Source organism: Camelina sativa, chromosome 13 (assembly GCF_000633955.1).
Source record: "Camelina sativa cultivar DH55 chromosome 13, Cs, whole genome shotgun sequence".
Classification (NCBI taxonomy): Eukaryota; Viridiplantae; Streptophyta; class Magnoliopsida; order Brassicales; family Brassicaceae; genus Camelina; species Camelina sativa.
The window spans coordinates 8,184,401-8,199,176 of record NC_025697.1 but is presented as its reverse complement, the minus strand read 5'-3'; the positions used below and the strand labels follow the sequence as shown (position 1 = coordinate 8,199,176).

At 37.7% G+C, this 14,776-nt stretch overlaps 5 protein-coding genes, 1 non-coding gene and 2 pseudogenes across 7 annotated transcripts in view; 4 read left to right on the top strand and 4 right to left on the bottom strand.

Moving 5' to 3' along the window:
* On the top strand, positions 127-1,995 carry LOC104735936 (serine/arginine-rich SC35-like splicing factor SCL28). The gene is made up of 5 exons (XM_010455827.2): positions 127-358; positions 478-533; positions 632-671; positions 1,470-1,676; positions 1,841-1,995. Exons 1-5 carry the CDS (start codon positions 174-176, stop codon positions 1,845-1,847), a joined length of 495 nt encoding a protein of 164 aa, XP_010454129.1. The 5' UTR covers positions 127-173; the 3' UTR covers positions 1,848-1,995.
* LOC104735935 (NADH dehydrogenase [ubiquinone] 1 alpha subcomplex subunit 8-B) lies at positions 2,056-3,631 on the bottom strand. 2 transcript variants are annotated; one of them, XM_010455825.2, is made up of 3 exons: positions 3,527-3,631; positions 3,171-3,394; positions 2,056-2,410 (listed from the first exon to the last, which is right to left on the bottom strand). In XM_010455825.2, exons 2-3 carry the CDS (start codon positions 3,356-3,358, stop codon positions 2,278-2,280), a joined length of 321 nt encoding a protein of 106 aa, XP_010454127.1. In that variant the 5' UTR covers positions 3,359-3,394; positions 3,527-3,631; the 3' UTR covers positions 2,056-2,277. The 2 variants fall into 2 exon arrangements, with proteins under 2 accessions (XP_010454127.1, XP_010454128.1); XM_010455826.2 differs by having other exon boundaries at positions 3,171-3,360; positions 3,527-3,579.
* LOC104735934 (50S ribosomal protein L33-like) lies at positions 4,193-4,598 on the top strand. Its single transcript, XM_019234306.1, has one exon. The coding sequence runs from the start codon at positions 4,213-4,215 to the stop codon at positions 4,387-4,389; it is 177 nt and encodes a 58-aa protein (XP_019089851.1). The 5' UTR covers positions 4,193-4,212; the 3' UTR covers positions 4,390-4,598.
* Positions 6,822-9,352, top strand: LOC104735933. Its single transcript, XM_010455823.2, has 8 exons — positions 6,822-7,105; positions 7,338-7,700; positions 7,802-7,922; positions 8,113-8,425; positions 8,513-8,585; positions 8,703-8,793; positions 8,895-8,974; positions 9,081-9,352. The coding sequence occupies exons 1-8, from the start codon at positions 6,986-6,988 to the stop codon at positions 9,213-9,215; spliced, it is 1,296 nt and encodes a 431-aa protein (XP_010454125.1). The 5' UTR covers positions 6,822-6,985; the 3' UTR covers positions 9,216-9,352.
* Positions 9,449-9,520, bottom strand: TRNAP-UGG. The gene has a single exon. It is a non-coding gene; the product is annotated as a tRNA-Pro (tRNA).
* On the bottom strand, positions 10,573-11,334 carry LOC109125255 (annotated as a pseudogene).
* Positions 11,328-12,943, bottom strand: LOC104735932 (annotated as a pseudogene).
* LOC104738042 (serine/threonine-protein kinase RUNKEL-like) overlaps positions 13,186-14,776 on the top strand; it is a 6,339-nt gene continuing 4,748 nt past the window's right edge. Inside the window, exons 1-8 of the mRNA XM_010458280.2 lie at positions 13,186-13,401; positions 13,504-13,593; positions 13,786-13,838; positions 13,927-14,002; positions 14,113-14,174; positions 14,267-14,345; positions 14,434-14,490; positions 14,618-14,770. Of these exons, the coding sequence (XP_010456582.1) occupies positions 13,354-13,401; positions 13,504-13,593; positions 13,786-13,838; positions 13,927-14,002; positions 14,113-14,174; positions 14,267-14,345; positions 14,434-14,490; positions 14,618-14,770 (618 nt within the window). The 5' untranslated portion in view covers positions 13,186-13,353. The remainder of the gene's footprint in view (positions 13,402-13,503; positions 13,594-13,785; positions 13,839-13,926; positions 14,003-14,112; positions 14,175-14,266; positions 14,346-14,433; positions 14,491-14,617; positions 14,771-14,776) is intronic.

The window sequence follows — 14,776 nt, the reverse complement described above, 5'->3', positions numbered from 1 at the left end:
ATATGAGCTTTAGCTTTTCTTGGTTATTTTTCTGAATAATGTAAAATGGATTATGAGAATTGACATTACAAATGATGATGTTCATAACCTTAGAGATAAAGCTAGTTTTTATTGGGAATTTTGATGTTGTTGAAGTAGGTGTTGTTTGAGCTGGTGCCTTTAACTTTGGTTTTATGGTGTTTTGTGGTTTTAGGGAGCCGAGAGGGTTTGGATTTGTTAAGTACCGTTATGCTGAAGATGCAGCTGAGGCGATGAAGCGAATGAATCACAAAGTTATTGGTGGGCGTGAGATAACTATTGTTTTTGCTGAGGAGAACCGTAAAACTCCACAAGAAATGCGTACAAATAACCATTCTAGGTAGAAACTTTGTTCTTTTTCTTTTTATTGTAGCTATATCAATTTTTTCCCCTGTAAATGTGAATGCGTCACTGCGTTGTATGTAGTTATACTTTCAACTTCTATTTGGTTTAATATAGTGGTCATGGAGATTACAAGAGGACTTCACACAGATCACCAAGGCATAGATATCGTTGTAAGTAGCTTCTTGACCTGCTTTCAAACTTCTATGTCTCAGGACGACTGTAGTTTATGGTTAGATAAATACCTGACCAGTCCTTTCTTGTTTATCAGCTCATTCACGTTCGCGTTCTCCTCCAAGGCGAGATTCAAGGTCTGATTCTTATCTATTACACATTTGTTATTGTGTGTTCTCACTTTCTTTTTGATAATATCTCTCTTGTTTTTGGAACTTAATAATGTGAATGCAAATGGCACTCATTCCTAGTCACTTGTTTTATCTGCTAGTTGTGTGTGGATAATACAATGAGAAGGCACAATCTGGATATTTATAAGTTGATAAGTCTTGTAGAAACATGTTTATCTTGGGTGTTTTCCTCTTAAAACCGAAACCTGGATAGTTATTTCACCAAATATCATCTTCACCACTCACCAGTTTTGGACCTTTTGGTTAGCTAGAGCTTGAATACCACTTGGTCAACTGGTTATATATAATTTTTAGCAAGAAATTTTATAGCTACTACTCGTACTGAATTGAGGTTGACTTCTGTTTTGTTTTGTGTATGCCATTTTGTCATTCACTTAACTAATGAATGAATAGTCTTTTATTGGCCAAAGAAAGAATGATATTCGGAGAGATGTAGCCATTCAGTATTGTGGACATTAGAGAAATTTCACAAGATTAGATTGGAGAAATGAGAGTTTTGGAGTGTTTTTGGTCCAGAAAAGTTGGAGAAAATATATTTCACAAGTTATCGATGTTATCTTCCAGAAATGTGTTGAAGGTAGACGTTAGATAAAGAAGCAGTTTTTAATCAGTTAAGAGTGAGAAGGAACAAAAGCCATATGAAGAACATTAGTAGTATGTTTGCATTCTTTGTGTATTCTCTGATTAGGAATGGTTAGTTTTCTCCGTATGTAAGAGATTATAATCTTTTTTTTTCTTTGGCAGACACAGTAAAGGAAGAGTGGATGATTTGTACTCTCCTCAAAGGTCAAGATCTATTTCTCGTTCTCCTTTGCCCCGCAAGGAGAAGAAAGACAAGTCTTATAATGTGTCCCAAAGGCCAAGGAGAAACCGTAGAAGTCGTGGAGAGGAGAGGGTGCTTACTCCAATAAGGTCTCGTAGTCTGTCAAGGTCCCGTTCTCGATCCTTGAGGTAAAGAAGTAGCTGCATTTATGTATAATCACGATGCCTCTCTGGTTCTAGGACTAGAGCCAGCATCATTGACATCAAATTGTTTTTGTCTAAAACTGTCTTTGGCTCACATTAACTCTCTATCTCTAATAACATGTGTGATGACGTTATGGTGTTCTTTGCAGTCGTTGATAAATAACAAGAAGTGGGCTTCTATGATGGTCTTCTGGCTTTGAAGAAGACAGCTTTCTTATTAGTGAAACACTGAAACACTATAACACAGCTCAATTTCATTTGTAAAGAAGTCTTCAATATTCTCGAAAAGGCCTATTTAACTAAAGTATATACTTTGCCTTAGGCGTCTTAATAATCCACAAGCCTAATTACGAAGAAAACTGCATTACTTTCCAACAATCATTCTGTGCTGATTGATTAAAGAACCATTGAACAACGAAATTGAGCCATTCGGTTGTCTTTGAGAAGTCGCTACAAAAGCATTTGAGAGAAAAAAATGGGATGACAACAAACAAGAGAGAGTGAGTAAAAGCTCGTTCAAAAATGAACACCTTTGCTTTATTAGAAGATACAAATTAAAAACATAACAAGAGACTTGTTGTGATTCTCATTTCAAGGGACACACTTTCTCGAAGGCTTCTTGCTCTTTCCTACACAGATCAAACTCGTTTGTGTAGTAATACATACACCCAACATAGTCATCCATCTCCTTTTGGCACTTCTGGTGAAGATCCTTCAGCCTGCAAAATCCATCAAAACAAAATTAACGCTCCACAGGAGAAACCATATAAGCTCTGAGTGCTGCAGATTGATGGTCACTATGCTTGATGGGTTCACAAAAGTTTTATGGTTTGATACGATTATTACAGCACTGGATCATCATATAAGAGTAAATAACTTCTCAACAATAAAACTATGTTTTAGACCAACACTCCAAGGGAAACAAATGGTTTCTTCATAGCTTTTAATTAAGGAAAACCAAGACAAGCTGTGAGCAGAAGTGTCGTATGAATGTGTCTCTATTGGCCAACATTTACAATGCCGACCATGCCTGACAAAACAATGACTCATTGATTTAATCGGGTTCAAAACTACCTGAGCTCTATGAAAAAAGTTTTAAAAGATTGCTGGATGACATTAGATGACCCTTTAAACTCCATAATGATCTCATGCTCGTGGCTAAAGGATAACTAAACCATGTTGGAAAGAGATTCCACAAAACTGTAACAGCTACGTTCACATACTTATGCTCAATTAGTTTACAGTGTTGCTGAATAGAATTAATCCAATCCCTACAGGTCTTAATTTCGTGAAGTTTCGAAGCTTACACTCTATGACTAGAGAACACTATAAACCAACCATTTGATTACTCAATCACAATCTTCAGTCAAAATAAACGTAAGGCTACCTAACAATACAATCAACAACCAAAGAAAGCCAAAAAGAGAGAGAGAGAGAGAGAGAGAGAGAGAGAGAGAGAGGTGAGGTGAGAAAACGTACAAGCCAAGAACGCAGCGAGTGACATCACGACCTTTGTCGAGGCACTTCTCGGGGTTAGGATCATTCTTCTTGCATTTGAGGAACGCAACGTTCTCAGGCATACATCGCATACCTATATGCTTCGCTGACGCCGTCAACACCGCAGAAGTAGGGATCGGGTTTCCCGTCGCGTCCACCGCACTCGACATGGCTCAGAACCAAAAAAAAAAAAAAAATCGAAATCCCTAACCAAAAATCCGAAATGGAGAAACCAAAATTAATCCAATCTAATCGTAATACCGAGAAGAAAAAATCAGAATCCAAACAAAAAAAGCTGCTAACAGGAGTTAAGTATCAGAGAAAGAACATTGTCATACCTTTTCAACGGATCGATTTGGATCTTCTTCTTCTTCTCCACTGAGTACAATCAGAATAGAAGCGAGAGAGAGAAAACAAAACCAGGTGAGAGAGTAGCTGAAACAACAATGAGCCACGATGGGCCTAATTAGACAATGGGCCTAATTAGATAATGGGCCGAGGATAAAACTCTCTTTTTCATCGTCAGAAAGAGTGTTCCTTCTTTTTGCACTCCCGTTTTCATCTCTCTCTGCCGTCGTATCGCCGCCGTCTGGTCGCCTTCTTTCATCGGTAAGTTTCCGATGCTTCGTCTCTGTTTTTTGATCCTCTGTGAGTGATTCGGTGAATTCTGATGTTTCGTTTTGTGATTAGCGCAAATCTTTCTTGCACCATTTCTTCGATTTGATTGAATGATCTAAGGCCTTTTAAAAAACAACGTCATTGCATCTTTAGGTTAGTTCACCGGAACATCTCGAATGCTATTGTGGGCTAAATCAATTTTGGTCATTTGCTTTGAAAAATCTGAAAAAAAAAAAAAAAACAAAAAACAACTAGTACATGTGTAAATTTTGAAAAGGTTTGGTCTTTTTTTAGGTTTGTCTTGGTTTTTTTTAGGTCGCACGATGTAAATCTTGAATTGAGATTTTGATCGTTATTGATAGAACTCATATATGGTTGTAGAGTGATTTGAAGTGAAGAAAAAAAAATGGGGGACAAGAGGAAGAAGACGTTCATGTTCATCCGTCTTGTGTCAGCTGCTGGAACTGGATTCTTCTATGTGAAGAGGAAGAGTACCAAGGGACTTCTTGAGAAGCTCGAGTTCCGTAAATACGATCCTCGAGTCAACCGTCATGTCCTATTCACTGAGCAGAAGATGAAGTGACAGGGAAAAAAAACTCTACATTCCAATAGTAGTTTTACTTCTTATCAAATCAAATAACTTGTCAGGTTTTCGTAAGTTTCATGTTCTCAGGGTTTATAAAAAAACCAAAAGACTCTATCATCAAAATCTTGCTGTCAAAGAATGACTAATTGACACAAACTATATAGAATAATTTATATAAATCATCATATCTATGTTATTATTTATCACATCAAAGAATTCGAATCAAATGAATCGTCAAGGTACAGGTGAGAGACACTTTTTTGCTGCTAGGATTCGAATGGTGAGTTTTTCTAGAGTGTCTTTGGAGTTTCTAATGAGTTGTTTTAAGAATGACAAATTGACACAAATTAGAGCGTCTTGGTATTTCAAAGAGTTGTTTCAGGATACCAGAGGCTTGTGTTTGTTTCGAGTACACGCATGATCCAAACGTAGCGCAAGCTTCTTGAGTGTTGCTGAGTTCTCCAGAAAGTATCTAACCAGTTTCAGTTCAGTTGCTTTCCGCGTGATCGGGGTTTCGATGTCAACAGATTCAAGGGACGATACCAAAAAACGAGGTAACACAGCCGGAGGAGGTCCAGATTTCTCTGCTTCTATACTATAAGGTAACAGTTTCTGCAATAAATAAATAAAAAATCGACAAAAGTCCAAACCATAAATCAGTAAATTTTATATACAAAAAAAAACAAAAAAAACTTCTTTAAGAACTCAAGTTAAAAAGTTGCAAAGTTTAAACAAAATCATCACCATGGTAAGGTATTTCAGATTTGGGCAGCTTTCAAGAACTGATGGCACCAATTTCGGAGAGGCCTCTGAGGGCATAGAAACGCACAAACGGGACATGTCATGAAATTTGGGTAATGGGTTGAAGTCCCTGTTACGTTGGATGCACTGCCAAACAAACAAAAAAGAATAAAAAATAGCAAGTAAGAGGCTAACATAAAGAGAGATATATCAAGTGACTAAAAATATGATGTAAATTGTGTATAAATATTATGGTTTTTTCTAGGGTTTATAAAATAAGCTATCGATTTTATAAACCCTAAGCAATTTCTCAGAATTTAACTATACAATTCCGAACCAATCATGGCCCTTTAGTTTGATCGTTTACACTAAACGTAGCAGTGTTACGTAGATCAGAAAGAATCAAAAGGAAACACGTATAACAAGATCAGTCTGATGCATACAGGGTTCAGCAACGGAGCTTTTGTTAGGTACTAATTTACTGGCGACCGTAATTTTGTCGGAGAGATTACAAGCGACAGACGCCACAGACCTAGCAAATTTACTGCGTGCTAATTAAGTAATAATAAAAGGTCAGTATTGTCTCTTTGCATATAGAGATTTATACAAATATGTACATTATATATATATATTAGGTTGTATAATTTATGGTTTTATTTCATAAAATAATCTTAGTAATTAGAAAGAAAAAAAAAAGTAATTTGGTTTTTGATGTTCTCGTAAGCTCCGACTCTTTTTTTTTTTTTGTCTTTCGTTTTTTTTTGTCTAGGCAAATATTTTTTGTCCAATCCAAACCTATTACAAATGTGTTATTTGACTCAGACCGGGGCAGCCTAATTGATAACACGGGTCTGAGTCCTTGAATTGAATATAGTAAATGTCCTATATACTACTCTCTTCTTTTCTTCTTTGTGTGTTGGTAAGTGATAGTGACAGGACATAATTTCCTCGTACAAACTTTGACAATAACAAAAAGAAAAAAAACACAAAACGAAGTTAAATTGTGTGGATGGCATATAACTTAATAATCTTTACAAGCTTTTGACCTCAAAAAAAAGGAAAAAAAACGGAAAAAAAAAAAGAGATACAAACTGCATTGTGTGAAACACACTCATCTATTTGGGTGTGAGATCTCTCTTAATCATCATCAACATATAAAGAAGACACTTACAGTATTTGTAAGGAATTATGTAATGTAGAGTCATCGATCCATTAATTACCTTTTGCTTTGAACATTCTTGTTTTATCCATGCTTATTTATACCCTAGGCTATTTAAGAAGCAGAATTTACAATTAATGATCAACCGTCAACGTACGTAACTTTGGAAATGGATGTTTTTTTTGGTTATTATTATATGATCTTGTCTCTACTTTTAAGTTTCCTGGAAAGCTTTGTTTGCCAAGAAGACTCTCTCAACTCTCAAGTCTCAAATTGCATTATTTGTTTTGTTGGTGTGGTGGTCTTCCTTCCATAGTAAAAGTATTATTCAGTTCTAGACTCTAGAGAGTTTGGGTTTGACTAATTTATTTTCTTTACTTCAAATTATGTTTTATGTATATATATATATATATAAAACAAAGGTAATTGGAGCATAGGTAATAATTAAAAAGTTTGACTGATGTTTTACCTTCTTTATTCTTTTTTACTTTTTTTTTTTTTTTTTAATACAATTGGCTGAAAGAGCAGTAAATGCTAGATTCTCTGGAGAAGCATGCATACAAAACACACTTCAATTTTACCAGAAAATAAACGACAATTTTTTTTTCTCAAATCCCTCTTCTAAGATTTGCTTCTCCCCTTGGCTCTCTGAATCTTTTTGGAGTTCGATCGAACTTGGTTTCGATTATAATAATGGAAGAATCTTCAATTCAACCACTCAGAACTTGTCTTCCCGCTACTGGTTCTTCATCGTCATCTTCTTCGATTCCTCCTCCTCCTCCTCCTGCTAGTTCTTCTTCTTTTTCTTCTCAGGTATTTGATTGTATTTTTATTGGGTTTTGATTGTATTTGTGTATTTTGCTGAATCGCTTTAAAAAAAATCCTATCTTGGCTCTTGGGTTTTACATTTTCTTAGCTCGAACTTGTTTCGTTTCGTTTGTGGTTATGAGATTGGTTTCTTCAAAACTTATGCTTCATTGTAGAATTGTTAGAAAAGGTTCTGTATTTTACCAGTCTTGAGATTTTTTTTTTTTTAAATCACCAGGTTAAAGAACAAGAATCTTCTACTGAAGGTGATGGTGTCTCCAGATCTCAACCAAGTACTGGAAACCAATTGGATGTTTCAATCCAAATACCACCAAAAGGAGCTATGCCCACTTTAGGAATCTTGCGGAACTTGAGTCTCAAAAGGAAGTCTTCTCTACCTAACTATGAGAGAAGACTGTTACTAAGTCCTAGTGTTTCAGAAACCAGCAGTGAAAAGCCTCTTGTTGCAAGTTCCATCACTTCGCCTTATTGGAAAAGGTGTTTGTCACTTCCTTCTACTAATGCTGCTAGATTGTCAATGGCTGCATCTACTCCTCCTGTTTCAGCTGTGGTGGTTCATAGTGAACAACCTAAATCTAATGTGAGTTCTTTTCGTGTCTGTGTGTTGAAGGATTTGAATGTTTTTTTCGTAAAGGAACTTACTTTTCAAGAGTGTAAAGATTGGAGTTTTGTTTGGTGCAGAAAGATGGTGTTCATGCATCAGTTTCAAGATCCTTGTCAATGCCCGGGAGAAACAAAGTCATTGTACGAGCTGTTTCTTTTGACGATAACAAGAATCACATTTCGAACGAAGCAAGTGGCGGTATGTTCTATTGAGCTCATTTTGGTTTTGTTTTGGTGGTTGCTTTATGAATTCATGGGAAGGCTGAGTGTTGGAATAGATTGATTCACTAGAAGCTTTATCAATTCCAAGAAATTTGATTGTCCTTTGATCAGTGAAACGGCAAGTTCACACTCTTATGTTCCTTCTTTCATCTGTTTTTGATTGGCAGATCAAATCACTCCGGGTCCCGCTGAAGAATCAGAAGAAGAAATCCCTGAAGAAGAAGCAGTTTGCCGGATATGTCTTGATGTGTGTGAAGAAGGTAACACACTGAAAATGGAATGCAGTTGCAAAGGTGACCTCAGACTCGTTCACGAACACTGTGCCATTAAGTGGTTTAGTACAAAGGGAACGCGAACCTGCGATGTTTGCAGACAAGAAGTCCGAAACTTACCAGTGATTTTGCTTCGTGTCCCAACAATTAATCAACTCACCAATAGACGGGAACTCACTCAGCAGAGTTCACAGCCACAAACCATTAGGTAAATCAGACGGCTATAGGTTTCTTTTTTCCCTTTCAGAAGTTCCTTGAATAAATCTAACAACGGACGATCGAATAATTGGTGCAGTGTTGGGCAAGAGTTTGTAGTGCTTGTACTCATTAGCACCGTCTGCTACTTCTTCTTCCTTGAACATTTACTGGTACTGCTTCCTTTTTCTTACCTTGAGTATATCATTACAGAGATCCTATCTTTCATTACAAAGATCTTACCTTTCATTAAGAAGACAACATAACATGTAACCGTGTTTGTTCTGTAGATTCGTGACTTGAAGTCACAGGCAGTCTTTGTAGCAGCGCCATTTTCATTCACCTTAGCTCTCTTAGCCTCAACTTTTGCCGTCATCCTCGGTATGATACTACTCCCTATAGAAAATCTCCAATATCCTTAATTCGTCTCCTAACAGGCTAACACAAATATATACTGTTGATTGTTACCTCCGGACTGACAGCGATCAGAGAATACATATGGACATACGCCGCTCTCGAGTTTGCATTAGTAGCCTTACTTCTCCATCTGTTATATGCTACAGTAAGTAATACTAAACCGTATGTTTTAAGCAAAATTCTTTAACACTTAATCTCAGACCTCCAATTGGAACAACTTACTCATGGAAAGATCATTTGTTTTTTTACAGCTTGAGGTGCCGGTTATCTATGCGATGCTTTTCGCGGGGATTATGGGTTTCGGGATAGCAATGGGCTTAAACTTGTTGTGCATTTGTTATTCCTCTCACCGTGTGCGGTTTCCGCAGAATCCAAACTTGGTGTAAAAGAAAGTTTCTTCTATTCTTATAGCTTGGATAGTTGGATATGAAAGAGCAAATTGCTGAATAGATAGATCGGTTTGTTGTACTTTTGTATGTGAAGATACATTTTTTGTGAATGAGGAGATCAGATTTTACTTCTTTTTGAATGTCTCTTGATTCAAAAATCTTTTGAGAGTTTACGAGATCGGCTTGTGAGAACTGTTTCTTACTAGATATCTTTAAAATGTTCAAAAAATGGGGCGTTCCGAGAATCGAACTCGGGACCTCTCGCACCCAAAGCGAGAATCATACCACTAGACCAAACGCCCTTATTGATTTATAGTAGCATTAAATTTATATGTATCTTCACTGACCCTGACTTACGTTTTGCATCAACCTAAACGAGAAAGAACGAAAGTTGAGAGAGAGAAGTTGACAGACATTTACACAACTTATGAAACAAAGCAAGAGGCACAAATATGTGAAAGTGGGGTTTTCACCATAATGTTTCCATAGTTTTAAGTCGACTAAAAACTGGAATCAGACACATGTTTTGGATGGAAGTCAACGTCTGAATCTAGAACTCAAAACTACACATTTCGACAAAATGTAAAAGCCATTACGACCAAGTACCAACTACTAACAAAGAAATTAACCTTCCTATCAGAAATAGTCTAAGATCTGCGCAAGTGATGGGGCAACGCACTTGGATCGAGCTCAAGATAGCCTCTAAGAGTACCATCTCTCTCTCCAGTTAAGCGGAATGCAGGAACACAGTGAGAGAATCTCAACAATTCACACCTCGGGATCTTCTTCTTCACATCGATGCCTCCTTCCAGTTTTTCTTTGAATACCGAAATAAATCCATCCACCCGTTCCAACATCATAACCTCTATGTTGCTCTCATTCTCATCAAGAACTTCAACAATCTCGTATTCACACTTCTTCAAGCTAGCGGCCTTGATTGTTACACTCCAGTTCTTGTACATTGCCCAAATTTCACCGGTCTTGGGGATGACAATGTACTCGTCTTTCCTGAAATGCTGTTGTTCTGCCTTAATCTGTTGTGAAAAACCAGTCACTTCAGTGAGCGTCTCGTCCCGGCCTTCCTTCAGAATAAAATTATCAATACTTGATTTTTAATATCATGGTATAGGTTGCGTTTTATGATATGCAAGAAGAGAGCTTCATACCAAACTGCAAAATACTGATATTTCATATATATGGAGAACTTACAATGATCAAGGGACTAGTAACCGTGAAGAACTCTTAGTGGATTTTGCATCTTAATCTAAAAACCACTAAATTACCCTTTGGATCCAAAAAAAAAAAGCAAAAAGTAAGCAAAAGAGTGATCTTTTGATCCCACTATGTGGTTTCAGCTCCAGAGTCATAAAATCAAATTAACAGGTAGTGCATCGACATTAGGTTCATAGACGTCTTGCAAAGCTCCATGTATCTCTCTTGTTACTTTCAAAGTAGGAACTTGATGCGAGAATCTGAGCAGTTCGGATTTCGGGATTGTGAATCTCACATCAGCACCATCAATCCTGTGTTCTGTAGCAGCCAAATATACTGAACCAAAACCTGCACGGTCAGTTAACTTAAAGCCACCATCAGGCGCCAACAGCAAAACCTTGTATTCCGCCGCTTTGTCATCCAAAACTTCTACAAGATCATAAGTCTGGGATTGAAGATCAGAGACCTCAATGTCATTACTCCAGTTTCAGTAGATAGACCTCAGTGTCATACCAGTCTTTGGCATGATACTGTAATTATTTCCATCTCCGGATGAGTCTGGGCTTAGCTGACGTGAGAATACATCAAGATCAGTGAATATTTCGAGAGATTTTGTTGCTCGGAAGTTCCCACAGCCGATGGGCATTCTCTTGTCAGTCCACTGGTTAGCGCCTTTGATTGATGTAGCCTTCAGCCGACCAACATGCAATTTAACTACCGGATCCTGCTCAAATGCCTGAATAAAGGTGATTTTCTGAATCTTGCCATAGTACCGGGGCAAGTTATCCTCACCACTGCAAAATGACCAGATTTGGCCAGTTTGAAATGTCCTTCCCTTACTAGCAAAGTGCACGCTTTGCGAATGTGTGTTATACTCGGAGTTTGACTCTGTAGGCTCTGCTAGTAGATGCAAAGGGACGTCTATCTCTTTGATATTTGCTGGTAACGCAGCGGGATCCAGCTCATAAGCACCTCGAGGCACACCTTCTGCTTCTTTTCCAGTCGTCTTTAATGATGGAACACGATGGGAGAAATGATATTCACCGCGATTACGAACATAAGTTGTAACAATTGCCTCATTAAAGCGACAAAACAAGCTAAAGAAGCCTTTTGCTTTATGCAAGAATCCAGCAGATAAAGGATCACTTGATCCAGCATCCTCTGACACTATTTCGGCAAATGCGTACTGATATTTCCAGGGAGAATCAGGATCAGCAAACCAGTTGATGTCCCAGTTCGTGAAAAGAGCCTTGTAGCGACCCTTGAAGACAGCCCATGTCTCTCCTTTTCTTGGGTAAATACTGAATTTACCCACGCTACTTCCTTTGTTGCAATGAACCACGTGAGAAAACCTGGTGTGGTCTTTAATAGTTTCATCTTTCCCAAGTTTAAACCTACCAACAGAAACAGGCAAGTCTTGTTCGTACCTCTGAATTGGCTCCTCACCATGTGGATCAGGCTCAAGCCATGTGACACTAACATCAAAACCAGAAACTGAAACTTCTCTGATCTGAGCATACAATCTAGGCATCCCATCCACTGTATCATAGAGAGCCCAGGTCTGGCCAACTGCAAACTTGCTTACTTCCCTCAGCTTATCAAAGTCATTAAATTTTAAAACCTGTGTCGCTCTTTCTAGCTTTTCTCCTGCTTCCTCCTTCTCCAAAGACCCGTTACCATTTATGTTGCTTTGTACATCAGAAGCCTGTCGCTTGCTAAACACAAACCTCTGAGACTGCTCTCCTCCATCAAAACCAAGATCTTTTATAGCTGTAGTGTCACCAACAATAATAACTTCTTCATTATCACTGCAGTTTCCACTTTCTCCCTCACTTCTCACCAATCCTTCCCTCTTTCTCTTCTCACCAGTGTTTGCAGCAGAAGAAAATGTCTGAAGAACAGACTTCTGATTGTCAGATGGAGCAAGCTTTCGAGCACCATCAGGGTTAGTCTTTTCCATCATAGCTTTACCCTTGAGTGGCTCCTCCAGTATGATCTCAACTTGATCAGGGTAAGTCCTTTTACATCAACAACAATGAACAAAAAAAAGCAATCAAAACCAAGCAAACGTCAAAATAGTTTGCACAAGATTAACTGCTCTAAGCATTAATTCATCCGTCATCCGTCATACTCATACGTTAAGACTTTCAAAAATCCAAGATACATATAATAAAGTTAACAACTCAAAATTTCCAAAATCGGGTGGAAACAACAACCAGCCCTTTTTCTTTTAAAAAAAAACCATTTTTATCATAGTTTGAAACACATTTGAAAGAAAAAGAAAAAAAAATTCCTAAAACCCCACCAAATTCCTAGCTATGTATCATGATAGAGAGAACAATACCAAAGATAATCAGATACAGGGAGTTTAGCCGGATAAGGAAAAAAAAAAGTAGAGCCGATCAGAGAGCTTACTCTGTCTAAGAGGCCGACGTCGGAGAGAATTGTGGTTCCGGTGAAGGTTACGTCGTCTCTCTCTCTCTCTCTGTAAGAGAACGCACACAAAACGACAACTCTTTTTCACTTTACTCTGCCAAATTTACCCCGCTTCCCTTTCCCAGGCGGTAAAAACTAAAAAGCCCTATTTTGCTAATTAGTTTTGGCGGGAAAACGCTCCACCGAGAAGAAGATAAATGGGCCACACGATCTTCATAGGCCCAATAAGCCCAGGTTATCACTTTTAAATAAATAAACAAATAAAAATAGCTTCCTTATAGTTAAAATATAATAATAATTATCCTAAATTTGTCCGGTCTTCTTCCTTAGGGTTTGAATTTTGAAATTGTTCAGTTCCTTCTCTCTCTACCATTTTTCCCCCTCTCTGTTTCTCTCTCTTCTCAAATCCGTTCAGCAACGGCCATTGATTCTCTTTAGAGCTTCAAGATCTCCGAATCGGATCTCAGAAGAGTTGAAAGCGCCGACGATGAATCAGTACCACATCTACGAAGCTATTGGACATGGCAAATGCTCGGTAAATTTAGAATCTGCTTTCGCATTTTTCCCGATATTATACTTTTTTTTTTGTTTCCGAAGTGATTTGCATAGTAACTTTTTTGTTCAAATCGGTTCGCAGACTGTGTATAAAGGAAGGAAGAAGAAGACGATTGAGTATTTTGCTTGCAAGAGTGTCGATAAGTCGCGGAAGAACAAGGTTCTTCAAGAGGTAATAATCATCAGATCTATCGAATTAGCGATTTACGCTTGGGTTACCTAAGATCTGGGGTTTGTGCCGTATTCACTCTAGATTTGTCAAATCGATGCTCTTAGGTTTCTATTTCTGTTTGATGTTTACGAATTGAAAGGTCGGATTGATTTGGGTAAGGATAAATTTGGTAATTATTCACTTCCTTTTCAGGTCAGGATCCTCCACTCGCTAAATCATCCGAACGTACTCAAGTTCTATGCTTGGTAAAACTTACTTGCTAATTTGTAAACAATCATCTGAATCTCTTTAGTTATTTGCTTTCTAATTATCGTCTTCTTAATGATGTCTCAGGTATGAAACTTCTGCTCACATGTGGTTAGTTCTGGAATATTGCGTTGGGGGTGATCTCAGGACGTTATTGCAGCAGGTACCGCTTGCAGTTTGGCTATATTTATTGGATTATATATGGTAACAGAACTGCTATATTTATTGGATTATATATGGTAACAGATTTTCTGAAACTCACAATTTCTCTAGGACTGTAAACTGCCAGAAGAATCGATCTATGGTCTTGCCTATGATCTTGTCATAGCCCTGCTGTAAGATCCTTTTTTAACCATTTTGACAGGACTTCTAGGTGCATGTAGAAAATGTTTTCTCTTATGGACTTTTCTTTCCTTGAATTTCTCAGATATTTACATTCGAAGGGAATTATCTATTGTGATCTGAAACCATCAAACATCTTACTCGATGAAAACGGTCATATTAAGGTACGTCTGTTGCTGTGGTTTCTATGCAGGTGTCTAGTTTATGATGATAGTTTATTTCGTTTTAATGGTCTCATATCACTGTGTTCAGCTGTGTGATTTTGGGTTGTCAAGGAAGCTAGATGACATTTCTCAATCTCCTTCCACGGTAAACAGTTTTGTCCGTTTTCGTTTTTCTATATAAGCTTTCCAGTAATGGTGAAATTTATGATCTTAAATTACACTGAAAACTGTATGTCGTTGGTACTTATATCTCTTGTGATAATTTGCGTCAGGGAAAACGTGGTACCCCGTATTATATGGCTCCAGAGCTATATGAAGATGGGGGGATCCATTCTTTTGCTTCTGATTTATGGGCACTTGGCTGTGTGCTATACGAATGTTATGCAGGAAGACCTCCTTTTGTGGCAAGAGAGTTTACCCAGCTTGTGAAA

Coding starts and splice junctions, on each gene's coding strand:
- LOC104735933 (XM_010455823.2), top strand. CDS start 6,986: ATGGAAGAATCTTCAATTCAACCACTCAGAACTTGTCTTCCCGCTACT. Junction 7,106..7,337: donor CTTCTTCTTTTTCTTCTCAG/GTATTTGATTGT, acceptor TTAAATCACCAG/GTTAAAGAACAAGAATCTTC. Junction 8,586..8,702: donor TCTTCCTTGAACATTTACTG/GTACTGCTTCCT, acceptor TTTGTTCTGTAG/ATTCGTGACTTGAAGTCACA.
- LOC104735936 (XM_010455827.2), top strand. CDS start 174: ATGGTGTTTTGTGGTTTTAGGGAGCCGAGAGGGTTTGGATTTGTTAAG. Junction 359..477: donor CGTACAAATAACCATTCTAG/GTAGAAACTTTG, acceptor GGTTTAATATAG/TGGTCATGGAGATTACAAGA. Junction 672..1,469: donor CCTCCAAGGCGAGATTCAAG/GTCTGATTCTTA, acceptor TTTCTTTGGCAG/ACACAGTAAAGGAAGAGTGG.
- LOC104735934 (XM_019234306.1), top strand. CDS start 4,213: ATGGGGGACAAGAGGAAGAAGACGTTCATGTTCATCCGTCTTGTGTCA.
- LOC104735935 (XM_010455825.2), bottom strand. CDS start 3,358: ATGTCGAGTGCGGTGGACGCGACGGGAAACCCGATCCCTACTTCTGCG. Junction 2,411..3,170: donor ACTCGCTGCGTTCTTGGCTT/GTACGTTTTCTC, acceptor TGGATTTTGCAG/GCTGAAGGATCTTCACCAGA.